We start from the raw sequence: 13,758 nt of genomic DNA, 5'->3' as shown, positions 1-13,758 counted from the left end.
TGAACGGCCCCTGGGAGGCAGGTGTAGCTGTACAAGAGACGCCTGGCGCAGGAGTCAGCCGTCAGGCACGGCGGCGTGGCGAGCTATCAGGGTCCAAATAAACCCGGGAGACTGCGGACCTGCCACTGTCTTCAACACCGTGTGGCCCTGCCCTGAGCACACACACACACACACACACACACACACACACCCGCCCACTGCCTCCCGGCCTCCCTCCCTCCCGCCCTTAGCCATTCTGCCAGGAATGTCCCTCCTGATGGGCCCTGCCCTGAGCACACACCCCCTGCTGCCTCCCGGCCTCCCTCCCGCCCTCAGCCACTCCGCCAGGAATGTCCCTCCTGAGGAGAAATCTCTCCTGTGGGTGAGGAATGGCCTTCAATTCTCACACTCGCCCTCTAAGTGCAGGGCACACAGAGCTGGGATGGAGGCGTGGCCACGGCCAGAGGGCAAGCTACAGCACAGAGTAGGCCCTCTTAGCCCCCAGTGTGGTGGCCTCAGAGCGAGCCTGGGGTCCCACATGCCCGGGTTCCCACATGCCCGGGGTCCCCCATGCCCAGGAGTCCCCCATGCCCCGGGTCCCCCATGCCCGGGGTTCCCACATGCCCGGGGTCCCCTATGCCCGGGGTCCCCCATGCCCAGGAGTCCCCCATGCCCTGGGTCCCACATGCCCGGGTTCCCACATGCCCAGGTTCCCACATGCCCAGGAGTCCCCCATGCCCCGGGTCCCCCATGCCCGGGGTTCCCACATGCCCGGGGTCCCCTATGCCCGGGGTCCCCCATGCCCCGGGTCCCCCATGCCCGGGGTTCCCACATGCCCAGGTTCCCACATGCCCGGGGTCCCCCATGTCTGGGATCTCCCCTGCCCAGGGGTCCCCCATGCCTGGGTTGTAGGCTGGATCCCCAGTAGGGGGCGTGCAGGAGGCAGCCGATGGATGTTACACTCTCACATAGATGTTTTTCGCTCTCCATCTCCCTTCCTCTCTCTAAGAATCAATAAGCTCTTATTTAAAAAGGGAAAGGATTATTATAAGGCTCCGGTAGTGAGACAGTGAAACACTGGCACGAGGTTAGGAAATAGATCCATGGAGAATAGAAAGTACAGACAGAAGAAGGGAGCGGGTGTGTGTCAGTTTGTTAATATCACACACACCGCCCTGGGGAAAGCGTAGACATACACGTACGGCCAGTGAGCCTCCAAGCGGGGCGAGAAGAACATGGTTAGCACCGGAAGGGAGGCCCTCCCTCACTCCGTCCTCGGAAGATACCGTGCGAAGAGCATGGCTGAGTGGGAACCACATGGGAGCCTCTGGGTGCAGGGAGTGGGCGTGGTCCCCGCGTGGGCTCCTACTGGGATTTACGGGGGCGTTTTGTTTATGCCCAGAGGTTTTCACACCTGAGCCATGGAGATCCGAGTCAGCAATAAGCCTTCCCTTCCAAGTGGAAGAGCAATGGGGCGGGGGCGGGGCGGGGCGGGGGGCCTCCCCCCAAGACCTCCCCGGGCAGGTCTGTGTCAGGATCGCAGCATGAAGGGGGCCCGGGCCAGTCCGCTCACGCCCCGGACCGGAGAGCCAGCGCTCCCTGCTCGGGCGCTCCCGCACGGGCAGCTCGCTGGCGCGGCCTTCTTCGTGCTGTTGCTTTCTAACGGGCTTGCTCTCCACGTCACTGACTGTCTGTGATGATAGCGTCTCTCCTTCCTATTTCCAGAGCCCGTTTTTATTTAAGAAGAGGCACCCGATGAGCTCAGGCTCTGCACACCGGTGCCGTCCAGTCATGACGGTTCCAGGAGCGGGTGGGAGAGGAACTCGCTCTCCGGGTCCCACGGCGAGCGAGGCGCACGGATGCTCAGACCCAGGCCCTGGGTACAAACGGCACGCCCTTGGCTGATCCAGCTGCCAGGCCCCACGCCGGGACCCGAAACACCGTCAGTTTGTTAAAACTTTAATTCCGTGAACTCCGGGCCCTATAGGAACGCGGCCCGTCAAGCCCCGGCCATCTTCTGTGTGTGAAACCGTCTCCCACCCAGAGCGCCAGGCCTCCCCGCAGCCTGCCCCGGGGGGAGCCTCGGACCCAGGCTCCCCCCATCCCGAAGGCCTGGGCAGGGCGGCGCTGGGGGAACCCCGGGCACACGAAATCCTGGCCCAGCCTTCCCACAGCGGCCGGGTGACGGGGACGCAGGCTTTCAGCGAGGGGGTCCCAGTGCCATGGGATCGCAGGGTGCACCGCCCCACCTGCTCCTTCCCTAAGGGCCCCTCGCCCCACAGCAACCCCACCTACGCTGGCAGGAGCCACCGCCTCCACGGGGCCAGGTTTATTCCCAATTCTCCTCGGGCAGCAGTTCATCCAAAAGCATCCTCCCACCACGCCCATGGCCACACAGCTCCGGGCCTGGCCACCCTGCCCCCGAAGGGCAGTCAAACCCAGTCACGGCACCACGGGGGCAGGCCCGTCACAAGCAGCGTGCCCACCTGGGAGCAGGAGGCGCTGCTACCAAAGCGCAGGGCGCACGCTTCCGTCCCGGGGACGCTCCATGAGCCAAGGAACCCGCGTCCTGGACACGGCAGGTGCGGGCGGAGGCGGCCGGAGGAGGGCTGGGCGGCGGGCAGTGACAAGGCAACGGGAACACGGAGACGGCCGGGCTGTCTCTCAAAGTGGCTCCTCCTGCTGCTCGGGGAAGTTCCCACAGCCCTGGTCACCGTGGACACCCCCAGGGGCCCCCACACCGCTGCCTCGTGCCCGGCTCTGGGACGGGCCACCTGTAACCTCCGGGAAGCAGGTGGCACATCGAGTGGCAGTGAGATTAGAGTAAGGACGCGCCCGGGTGGGGAGCGCCGTCGGCCGGGGCTGTCGCTGCGGGAACACCGGGGGAACACCCTTTGCGCAAACCTCGGTGCAGCTGGTCTTACTTTACGCACCAGCTGCGTGTCCACTCCCTGGTGCGCTTGCCCTGGGCTGGCCCGTCCCTCTGCCGCACCCGTACCCCCCCCCCCCCCGTCCGTCTCCCGGCAGACGGACGCAGCAGACGGAAGCGTGTCTTTGGGACACGGTCTCTGCCACCAGGGCACCGTCTCCCCGACCAGCGGTGTCACCGGAAGGGGAGGGCGGGCGAACACCACCGGGCCAGCGTGCGGAGTGCCTTTATTGCGCAGAAAGGCTTTCTGCTGATTGTCTTTGGCTACGGAGTCAGGACAAAAGCAGGAGCAGCTGCAGGTTTGACAAGACAAGCGGTCGCTGCCCAGCCTCACACACCCGCCCCCGGGGCCAGACCAGGCAGGCGACTCTGACGTCATGTGCCCCACGGTGCAGCGGCACCTGCCCCCAGGTTCAGCTGGTCCCTCGTCACAGTCTGCGCGCCGAGCCGTCTATGTGCGTCCACGTGCCACGTGGGAAAGGCATCCGGACCGCAACAATGCCCTTCACCGTGAGCCCTGGTGAGCGAGGCCGCCTGCGTGTCCTTCCCCTGCAGCACATACATGACCCGGGCCGCGCGCCGGCCTGGACCCGTGGGTGAGGGGCGCTGCCTGTGGTCAAGTGTTTCCTTCTCGACCGTGAGGCGCCCGTGTGCCTACATCAACGGACTCAGCAGGCGTGGCCACCGCGAAGGAGTCACTGCATCCTTGAAGCCCGGGGGGCGGTCACATGGAAGGCGGCGACGCGGGCGTCCACGAGGCGATGAGGCAGGCCAGGGCCGAGGTGTCGTACTGGCTGTCGGGCACGTCTGGGACCGCGGCCGCCCCGTCATAGAGCGGGGACCCCGAGGAGGAGGAGGCCTGGCCCGGGGGGCCCAGGGCTGCGGGGTGGGGGGAGGGCCCCCGGAAGAATGGGGCTCCCAGCCCGCTGGGCATCGCGGCCGGCTGAGCGCCCGGCGTGCCGGCGCCGCTGCTCACGGACCACAGGCCGGGGTACTGGCTGCAAGGGGAGGACACGCCGTCAGGGACCCAGCGCTGGGCCCGGACCATCAGAGACCCCGAGCCGGGCCCAGACCAGCGCAGGAGGGGCCCCCAAACCCAGCTCCCGAGAACCGGGGACACGGCCTTGCGGCCTGCAGTTCCCATGTTGGACCCACTGAGGCGCGGGTCAGCGTCACACCTGTCGGCCAGGAGAGCCGCCAGGAAGCCGGACGCAGGGCAATGGCACATACGCCGCTCGGGGCCCAGCCCTGCAGGGTTTGCTACTGGAGAGTCCAGGACAGGAACCCAAGACCCCCAGACGGACGGAACCCGAGGTCCGAGGATGTGCTTAACGAGGCATCTGTGAGCCTCCCCCACCCAGGGACTCTCGGGATGGAGACACCACCCCCCCCCGAGAAACCGGGCCTGCGGACACGTCCCTCCGAGCCCCCCCACCAGGTGCCAACAGCTGGGCCGGCCCCCCGGGCACTGGGCACAGCAGAGAGGAAGGGGCCTAGGGATCCCGCCACACCCCGGGCACGTGCCCTTGACCGTCCTTGAACCCAGGACCCTTCCGTCTGCAGGCCGACACGACCCCCTGCGCCAAACCAGCCAGGGCTAAAACTGTTTGTAAAAATGTCTTTCTCCTCCCAGAGCCTCTACAAACGAGGGAGACGTGCCGGGCGGGGCTGTGTTCACCAAGCTGCCCGTAGCTCACGGGGACTTGAACTCGCCAACAAGCCCGGGTCAGAGGGGCCGCGACACCCAGGTCCCAGCGAAGAGGAACGTGGCTCTGAGCTGCCGGGAGGACAGGGCCGTGCCGAGACCCCAGGGGTCCCCGCGGCCAGCACCCCACTTGTAATCATGGGTCGCCCCATTGACGTGCGAGTGTGTCAGTGACCTCAAGCCCTTGAAAGTTGGCCGGTTTGTAGACAATTCAAATCTTATCATAGGGGCGCCATTTCCTGGGCAAAAAGCATAAGACTTTGGCACATTTGGGGTTTTGTCACAATGCGCTGCATCGCCGTGGAGGTCGAGATGATGCTCAGACCTGCCCGGAGGGGAGCCCCACGCCCGGCCCTGTCCTGCCCCTGCACCGGTCTCCTCGTCGGGAAACGGACCTGGCTTCTGGCTCCGTCTGCTTTTATTGTAAGAATCCAACGAGGAAACGTGATCTGGGCACCGGCCCGCTGGGCGTCTGAGCCCGTCTCCTTCCATGTACCTTTCCAGATAACCACGGAAGGCCCTCCTTCCCCAGTGACCGCGTGCAGGCTAACGGCTTTGACTCTCTCCCTACAGAGAGGCCAACCAATGCGGTCCTTAATTCACTAGCTCCTGCCAAAGAAGATTCTGGAAACGTTGCTTCAAAAATTCACCTCCTATTAACTCCGAATTGGCAGCTGCGGAACAGCCCGGAGTCAAGTCCCGCGTGAGGAGTCTCGTCAATGACACCCGCACGGTGCCCAGTGGGAAGTCCGATCGGGCGGGCACGAGCCCGTGACGGCCTGCTGTGCCGTCCGATCAGACGGACACGACCCTGAATGTCAACTGCAGTTGGAAAATGCTAAATCCTTTTTAAAAATTTACCCACTGACCCCACAGCCCCGTGAAGACAGGCCGAGGCAGGGCTTGTGTCCTTCACTTAAGGGAACCAGCTGGGGTTCTGGCGGTTGCCTGTCTCAGGCCCTGTTTCCCCTCGCCGGGGCCCAGCCCCCACGCCCGAGCCCAGGCCGGAGCAGAACGCCGGCCACCGCGCGACCTGGGACCCCTGCACACCCCTGGCGAGTGGTCAGCCTACACGTAAAACCCACCACAGGTCCAGGCAGAACCAAGACCCGCGAGTGGACGCGGCACACAGCCAGGCACAGGGTCCCGGGCGGCCGCACCGTTTCCCGCGCACACCTTACCTGGCGCCCGCAGGTGGGCCGGAGCCGGCGCTCACGGGCAGCACGCCGGGGTGGGCGGGCACCCCGAGGCCCGGCCAGTTGTCATGGGGCTGGAGCATGGGCACGCAGGCGGGCGAGGAGTCGGCATAGGCTGCGGGGGCGAGAGAGCGTGGCGGTCAGCGGGTCCTCCGAGGGCGAGAGGCGCAGCCCCCAGCCCCGCGGGCCTGCGCTCCCCTGTGGAACGGCGCCCCAGCCCTTCCTGCGGGCGAGGCTCCGGGGTGTGGGCGAGGCTAGGAGCGGGCTGAGCCTGACCCACACCCCTTGGGGAGGCTGAGACCTCCGGGCCTGGGCATTGGAGGGGCGCGGGGTGGGGGTGGGGTGGGAGTGGGGGTGGGGTCGGGGTGGGGGTGAGGGTGGGGGTGGGAGTAGGGGTGGGGGTGGGGTGGGGGTGGGAGTAGGGGTGGGGGTGGGAGTAGGGGTGGAGTGGGGGTGGGGTGGGGTGGGGGTGGGGGTGGGGTGGGGGTAGGAGTAGGAGTGGGGGTGGGGGTGGGGGTGGGACAGCTGCGCCAGGGCTCCGGGCCGAGGATGGGAATGGAGGACCCTTCACCACCGCAGGCCTGGCTCGGGGTGCATCGGGAGAGTTCTCTCCTCCCTCGGGGCCCTGCTGATGCCGCCCCAGCAGCGGCCTTCCCGCCCCAGCCCCTCCGCGGGCCCGGCTTACTGGGGGAGCTGTTCCGATGGCCGTAGGGGCTGGGGTAGGGTGCCGGCCGGTGGCTCCTCAGGGCGGGGTACCGCTCACAGCCGTGCGTGGGGGGCAGCGACAGGGGGCCTCCGAACTGGGGGTGCGGGGCGGCCGGGGGGCACAGCGCGCTGGTGCCGGGGAGGAGCCACCCCCCTGCTGTGAGGAAAGAAGGCTGGTCGCTGGCATCGGCCTCCGCCCTCCGTCCCAGGGGCCAGCAGAGCCACAGGGCAGGGCCTGTCCTTGGGGCCCGTGAGGGGCACCGGGCGTCCCGCCACCTGGGGGGCCTCGTGGCCACAGCTCCGTCCCGAGGCCCCGCGGACCAGGGTCCCAGACACCCGGCCCTGGCCCCTCAGACACCCCGGCCGGCCCCCGGCACCCCGCTGCCGAGCGTGAAGCAAACACAACGGCCAACTCGGGGCCGATGGGCGGCCCTGCGTCCCCCTCACCCGGGGGAGCCCCTGTCCTCCAGGGACGGTGGGACCCCGTTTTCTGCTGTTTTCGTGTTTCAGGCTCATTCTCCCGCTGGACCCGTCCATCAGAACACCGTCCCCACCGCCCGCAGCCAGGTCTCCGCGTCCTGCTGCCCAGGTGCTGGGCCGTCTCTGCCTCAGAAAGCCGCCTCCGGGGCGCCTGTCCGCCCCAGCCCCCCCCCCCCCCCGCACCCCGCACCCCCCCCCCCCGCACCCCGCAGCCGCCCCTTCAGCCAACGCGGTCCCTCCCCGCGCCACCTGCCCGGCCCGCACCTGCCGGAGCCCATCACCGCCTTCAGGTGAGCCGGTCACGTGCCCCTTCATGTGCCCCCTTCCCGGGAGCCGGTACCTGCCCCTCCGGGAGGCCCGGGCTCCAACAGGTGGTCTTCAGGGAAGGGCGCAGCCGGAGCGCGTGGGGAGCGCGTGGGGAGCGTGCTCGCCGCTCACCCGCCTCCTGAGGACCGGCCAGCGCTGCCCTCTCCCCCAGGTGCAGCCACTCGCCCTCCCCGCCGGGCGGGACCAGACCAGCTGCTCTCCCTCCGCCGCCATCAGACCTCCTCCCTCTGCTGGGCTCCCGGGCGCCCGCCCGGAGGAAGCTGGACTAGGAGCCGACTGGCCCCCAGCAGCCCGTCTCCCCCAAACCAGCGCGCTAACCTGCCCTTCCCAGAGCGGCGCCTCTAAGGGAGAAGCCACATTCGCTCCCAAGCTTCGCTCCTCGGGGGCCCTGCGGTTCTCGGTAACAAAAACCAAACCACCCCAGCGTGGCCACAAAAGCCGGTTCTCTCCGCCCGCACAGACTCGAATCACCCCCAGGTCTCAGGACCCGGCCTGCCCGGCGGGGGGCTGCCTGGGGCCGCGGAGAGAGGCAGGAACCTCCGCCCTCCCTCCCTGGAGGGTGCCAAGGCGGGCGAGGCCCACAGCCCCGGGGGGGGGGGGGAGAGCAGAGGTTCAAGGCCAAGGGGCTGGAGACGGGCTGAGACGGGCTGAGAGAGGCGGGCAGCACCACAGGGCCCTGGGCCTCGCCCAGCCAAAGGGCCTGCCCGCTGCCCGCAGACCCAGCGGCTCCCGCGCCCGCGCCCGCTCCCGCTCCCGCGCCGGGCAGGGCGCCACAAACCGTACATTGGGAGAACCCAGGCTGCGGGCCGTCCCCGGGGTCGTCCATCACGTCCTTGTGGTCGCTTCTGTCCAAAAAGCGCATCGCGGCGTCAGGGAGGGGAACACGCGGCGTCAGGGAGGAGAACACGCGGCGTCAGGGAGGGGAACACGCGGCGTCAGGGAGGAGGACATGCGGCGTCAGGGAGGAGGACACGCGGCGTCAGGGAGGGGAACACGCGGCGTCAGGGAGGAGGACACACGGCGTCAGGGAGGGGAACACGCGGCGTCAGGGAGGAGGACACACGGCGTCAGGGAGGAGAACACGCGGCGTCAGGGAGGAGGACACACGGCGTCAGGGAGGGGAACACGCGGCGTCAGGGAGGAGGACACGCGGCGTCAGGGAGGAGGACACACGGCGTCAGGGAGGGGAACACGCGGCGTCAGGGAGGAGAACACGCGGCGTCAGGGAGGAGGACATGCGGCGTCAGGGAGGAGGACACGCGGCGTCAGGGAGGGGAACACGCGGCGTCAGGGAGGAGGACACGCGGCGTCAGGGAGGAGGACACGCGGCGTCAGGGAGGAGGACACACGGCGTCAGGGAGGGGAACACGCGGCGTCAGGGAGGAGAACACGCGGCGTCAGGGAGGAGAACACGCGGCGTCAGGGAGGGGAACACGCGGCGTCAGGGAGGAGGACACGCGGCGTCAGGGAGGACACGCGGCGTCAGGGAGGAGGACATGCGGCGTCAGGGAGGGGAACACGCGGCGTCAGGGAGGGGAACACGCGGCGTCAGGGAGGAGGACACGCGGCGTCAGGGAGGAGAACACGCGGCGTCAGGGAGGAGGACACGCGGGGAACACGCGGCATCAGGGAGGAGGACACGCGGCGTCAGGGAGGAGGACACGCGGCGTCAGGGAGGAGGACACGCGGCGTCAGGGAGGAGGACACGCGGCGTCAGGGAGGAGAACACGCAGCGTCAGGGAGGGGAACACGCGGCGTCAGGGAGGGGAACACGCAGCGTCAGGGAGGAGGACACGCGGCGTCAGGGAGGAGGACACGCGGCGTCAGGGAGGACACGCGGCGTCACGGAGGAGAACACGCGGTGTCAGGGAGGGGAACACGCGGCGTCAGGGAGGGGAACACGCGGCGTCAGGGAGGAGAACACGCGGCGTCAGGGAGGGGAACACGCGGCGTCAGGGAGGGGAACACGCGGCGTCAGGGAGGAGGACACGCGGCGTCAGGGAGGGGAACACGCGGCGTCAGGGAGGAGGACACGCGGCGTCACGGAGGAGAACAGGGGAGCGGCTTACAGCCACGGCTCCAACTGCTGCCCGGGGGGCAGGGGCTCGCTCACCTCTCCTTGGCGTCCAGGAAGGCTTTGGCGAAGGGGTTGTATTTAATTTTGAGAGCTGTGATCTGAAAAGCAAGGAGTCCCAAGTCCTCGTATGTTGATGACAGAGAGGGTTCACAGGCACTGAGAGACCGGGAGGCAGCCGCGTCCGTTTAAATTTCAAATGTGACCCGACTCCTGTCCGGGGAGCCTTCTAGGTGGCCTGCCGTGGCTGGGGACGGCGCCATTTCATACAGAACAGCACAGCGGCCCGGCCCGCATGGCTCAGGGTAGACATTGACCTTTGAACCAGGTCACAGTTCGACTCCCCATCAGGGCACATGCCCGGGTTTCGGGCTCAATCCTCAGTGTGGGGCGTGCAGGAGGCCGCCGATCCATGATTCTCTCTCATCATGGATGTTTCTCTCTCTCTCCCTCTCCCTTCCTCTCTCTGAAATCAATACAAATATATTAAACACAAAAAAAGAATAGCGCGTTTATGGAAAGTTCTTAATGGCCGATCTTCAAGTGGAATTCACAAGAAACTGGGCCTCCTGCGGACAACATTCTGTGCATAAACCAGCACACGGAGCTCGAACCCTAGCCGCTCAGGAAACGGCGACCTGCTGGCTCCAGGGGCGGCCCCCACCCACAGCTCCGCTGGCCGGGCAGCGCCTCTTTCTGGGCAGCACCCGCCGCCCGGTGGACGTGGCCCCTTTCAGGGAGATTCCGGAATAGGAGCCGCCCCCCGCCCCCCCCCAGCCTGTTGGAGAAAGTCTCAGGTTTTTACCTAAACGTTGGGCACGTGGTTTCCTGTGAATTAGTGACGCCCCTAGTTTTAGCCACTTTCACAGAGTGACGGGCGGGAACGCTCGCACGGGGACTTACTGAAGCTCCTGCCCGCTGCCCGGTTTCGTGGTTACGGGAAATCATTGGAAGAGTGAGAACGACCAATGTCACGTGCCCTCACTTACTTGTGGAATCTAACGAACCAAAGGAACTGACCCACAAAACAGGACCCGAAGCCGGGGCCGTGGAGCAGACGGGCGTGCCTCGATGTGGGGCTGGGGGACGATGTGGGGCTGGGGGTTGGGGGACGGGAAGAGAGAGACCGAAGAACTGACACTCATATGCACAGCCCATGGGCACGGGCCATGGGGGGTGAAGACCGGGGGGCGGGGAGGGGGCATGGCACTCTCTGTAATACTGCCAACAATAAAAGTAAACTTTAAAAATAAAAACTCATTTGGTGACAAAAACACGTATTTGTAGAGGCACTAGCTAGCGTTTGGTCTGAGGTACACGCATCACTGGCCGCCCCCCCTCCGGGACTCTGCCTGGGAACAGGCCCCCTCACTCCCCCGCCCCCCCAGGCCCTCACCTCCTCGTTCTGGTAGGCCGTCACGGCGATGAACTGCGTCTCGGGGAAGCAGTGGCTGGTGATCATGCGCTGGGGGCCGCCCACCCTCACAATGTGGATTCGAGGCTCATACTTATGCAAGGAGTTGAGCATGATCTGGGGGGACACAAACACGGGAGTGGAGACATGTCCCAGTGAGGGTCCCAGGCACCCGCTGCCCTGCTGTGGAGGAGGCACCCCATGCCGAGACCCCAACCTCACGCGGCTCCCCTCAGGCACCGGCTCCCCTCAGGCACCGCCGGGCCGGGAGGAAGGAATGCCAGAGGCTACAGGGCATCAAAGGCCACGGGCGCCGGTGACAGCCTGGGACCCGGGGGAATCCCGGCCCACGGCCACCGGCAACGCCAAGGCCCACGGGTCTGCAGGCCTCGCCGCTGGGGGACAGTCCCGGTCCAGCTCAGGACTCAGCGAGGACGGTGGCGCCTCTCACCTCTGAAGTGGCCGCTCCCCGCCAGGGAGGCGTTTGCTCTGCCCCTAAGAAGTGGGGCGCTTCGAGCCCCAGCCCCCCACCTGAGATCTGCCTGCCTCAGGTTGGGGTGCGTCCCTCTGCGTCCCCCAGGTCGTGCTGTGACCCCCATAGGGTCACTGTAGGCAGCACTGCGGCTTCACTGAGGGGGTCGGGGTCAGGGTTAGGGGCTCTGCAGCCTCTCCAGGGCCCAAGGCGCCTCCCCGCAAGCAGGTCCCTTCAGGGGTTCCCCGGAGAAGGCGCAGCCCCTGCGCCCCGGCCCCCTCCTCGCCCCGCTGCCCGCGCACCCACCTGGCCGCCGCCGTTGAGCTTGTTGGTGAGCTTGACCTTGCTGAAGGACACGGGCGCCTTCATCCAGTGCGCCCCGAAGTTGGGCGAGTCGGGGTGGATGTAGACGCAGCTGGGCGCCTGCGGCTCGGGCTTGCCGCCCGGCACCCACTCCCCGTTCACGTACTTCCAGCGGTGGCCGTCGGCCGCCACGAAGTCCAGCAGGAACGAGTACATGGCGTTGGGGTCCAGGCCGGACACGCTCACCTTCAGCACCGGGAACATGCGCCTGGAACGGAAGGGGCGCGGCGGGGGAGCTCGGGCCCTGGGACCACAGGCGGAGAACTGGGGGCCGGCATCTGACGTTGCTGGGCGAACAGGCGCCCCTTTGGGAACTTCCAAGTCCCCAGACCAAGTCCCCGACCCCCCACCGGGGCCAGGCGGCCTCCACCTCACCGGCCTCGGGAGGCGGCACGCGGAGGTCCCAGCCCAGCCCGTCGGGCAGGAGAGGGCGAGGCGCAGCTGGCGCGCCCGGGGCTCCTCCGAGGAGCCTCCTCCCCAACCCGCCGCGAGCAGAGCCCCAGAGATGGCCGTGGCCGCGGGTCCGCTCCCAGCCGCGGGGAGAGGAGCAGAAAGGCCGCCCCAGGACGGTCAGGAGCGCTCCGGGCGCCCCCGCCCCGGCCCGAGCCCCCACCTGCCGTTCTTGGTCACGATCATCTCGTTGGTGAGCTCCTTGAAGCGCAGCCACAGCTCGCTCTCCTCCAGGCCCACGCGCAGCTCGCGCTCCGTGGGGTCGCCCTTCTCGCTGCCCGCCTGCAGCTCGCTCTCCACGGCGCTCAGCAGGTGGTCCACGCGGTGCTGCGGGCCCTTCCCCGCGCCCTCGGCGCCCGGGGAGCTCATCCTCCCGCCGCCCCGCACCCCAGAGCCACCTTCACCCCACTTGGCGCCGCTCCTCGGAGAAGAGGGGCCCTCGGCCCAGACCCGCCAGGACGCCCGGGTCCCAGCACAGACCGGGGGACCCGGGAGGGGGGTAAGGACGGAGCTGGGGGCGGGGCGGGGGTTCCACTTGAACTCCCTCCGGGGAGAGGAGAGCGGGGCTCCGGGAGAGACGGCGTCCCGTCCCCATAAATAGCGCGGGGCTGGCGGAGGGGGCGGCGCATTGGGCCGGGCGCCCTTTCAAGTGCGGGGGCCGCCGGCCATTGGCTGCGCGCGGCCACATCAGACCCGCCCGAGGCCGGCGGCGGGTCAACAATGGGCTCCCGCGCGCCCGGTTCAGGCAGCGGAGGTCCACCTCGCCGCAGCCCACACCCCGCCCCCTCCCAAATGTTTGCGCCTCCATCAAAGCGGCGGAGGAGGGCCGGGAGGCGGGAGGGGCCGGAGGCCGGACTCGCCCCTGTCCCACGGCCCGAGGGGCTGCCGGCCGCCCACGACGACGGGCCTCCCGCTCGCCGAGCGCGTCCGGCTCCCGCAGGTGCGCCAGGCGGGGAGCGCGCACAGCCCCGCGGTGCCGGGCAGAGCCGGTCTCCATCCCCCCAGGGCCCAGCCCTCCGCGGAGCTGCGTCTGGTCCCGACACGTCCCTCGCCCGCGGCGCTGTAGGCGGCCGCACGAACACCTGCGACCGTGGATCGTCCACCCGGTGCCCGCGTCCCTCGGCCCTCGCCCGCCTGGAAGGGAGCCCCACGCCCGCGTCTGCCCAGGGTCGGTCCGCTCAGAGCGGAGATAGACGCACATCGACCCACGGAGCCCTGTTCGGACGTGCGCTCCGCTCTCCCTCTGAAGCGGGACTTGGAGGACAGGGCTGCGCGCGCTGCGTGGGACCCCAGTTTCCCGGCTCTTTGCTTTGGGGAGGTGGGAGGGGCGGGCCCGGTGCCCCGGAGGGCGAGCGGGGCTCAGTGGGTCTCCCCGCCCGCGGCCTCGCGCCGGGTTTATGGCCTTTTGGTGAGAACCTCCGGGCGGAGCGCAGGGAAGGTGACAATGGGCAGGAAGCAGTTCGGGGAGGGGAGGGCTTTACACAACAACATTCCTCCCGGAACGGGCGCCTCGGAGGGAATGGGACGGAGGAGAAGCTGGGAGGTGCGCGCGGCCCCTGCCCACGGCCCCCACCGGCGTGCGGTTCCGGCTCAGTTCCCGGCCTTCGCCCGCCCGCGTCACCCCCGCGCCCTGAAAACGGGCTCTGCGGGCAGGACTGGAACCC

At 68.2% G+C, this 13,758-nt stretch overlaps 1 protein-coding gene across 3 annotated transcripts; it reads right to left on the bottom strand.

The window, feature by feature from the left end:
* Positions 1–3,632: 3,632 nt before the first annotated feature.
* TBXT (T-box transcription factor T) lies at positions 3,633–12,463 on the bottom strand (the record flags this gene model as incomplete). Of its 3 annotated transcripts, none has more annotated exons than XM_079780133.1 (8): positions 3,633–3,906; positions 5,795–5,924; positions 6,495–6,671; positions 8,105–8,166; positions 9,435–9,496; positions 10,792–10,926; positions 11,588–11,852; positions 12,258–12,463. In XM_079780133.1, 8 exons carry the CDS (start codon positions 12,461–12,463, stop codon positions 3,633–3,635), a joined length of 1,311 nt encoding a protein of 436 aa, XP_079636259.1. The 3 variants fall into 3 exon arrangements, with proteins under 3 accessions (XP_079636259.1, XP_079636260.1, XP_079636261.1); XM_079780134.1 differs by having other exon boundaries at positions 6,495–6,668; XM_079780135.1 differs by lacking the exon at positions 6,495–6,671.
* Positions 12,464–13,758: the final 1,295 nt, after the last annotated feature.

Source organism: Cnephaeus nilssonii (assembly GCF_951640355.1).
Source record: "Cnephaeus nilssonii genome assembly, chromosome: 9".
Classification (NCBI taxonomy): Eukaryota; Metazoa; Chordata; class Mammalia; order Chiroptera; family Vespertilionidae; genus Cnephaeus; species Cnephaeus nilssonii.
This window is presented reverse-complemented; position numbering and strand designations above follow the sequence as displayed.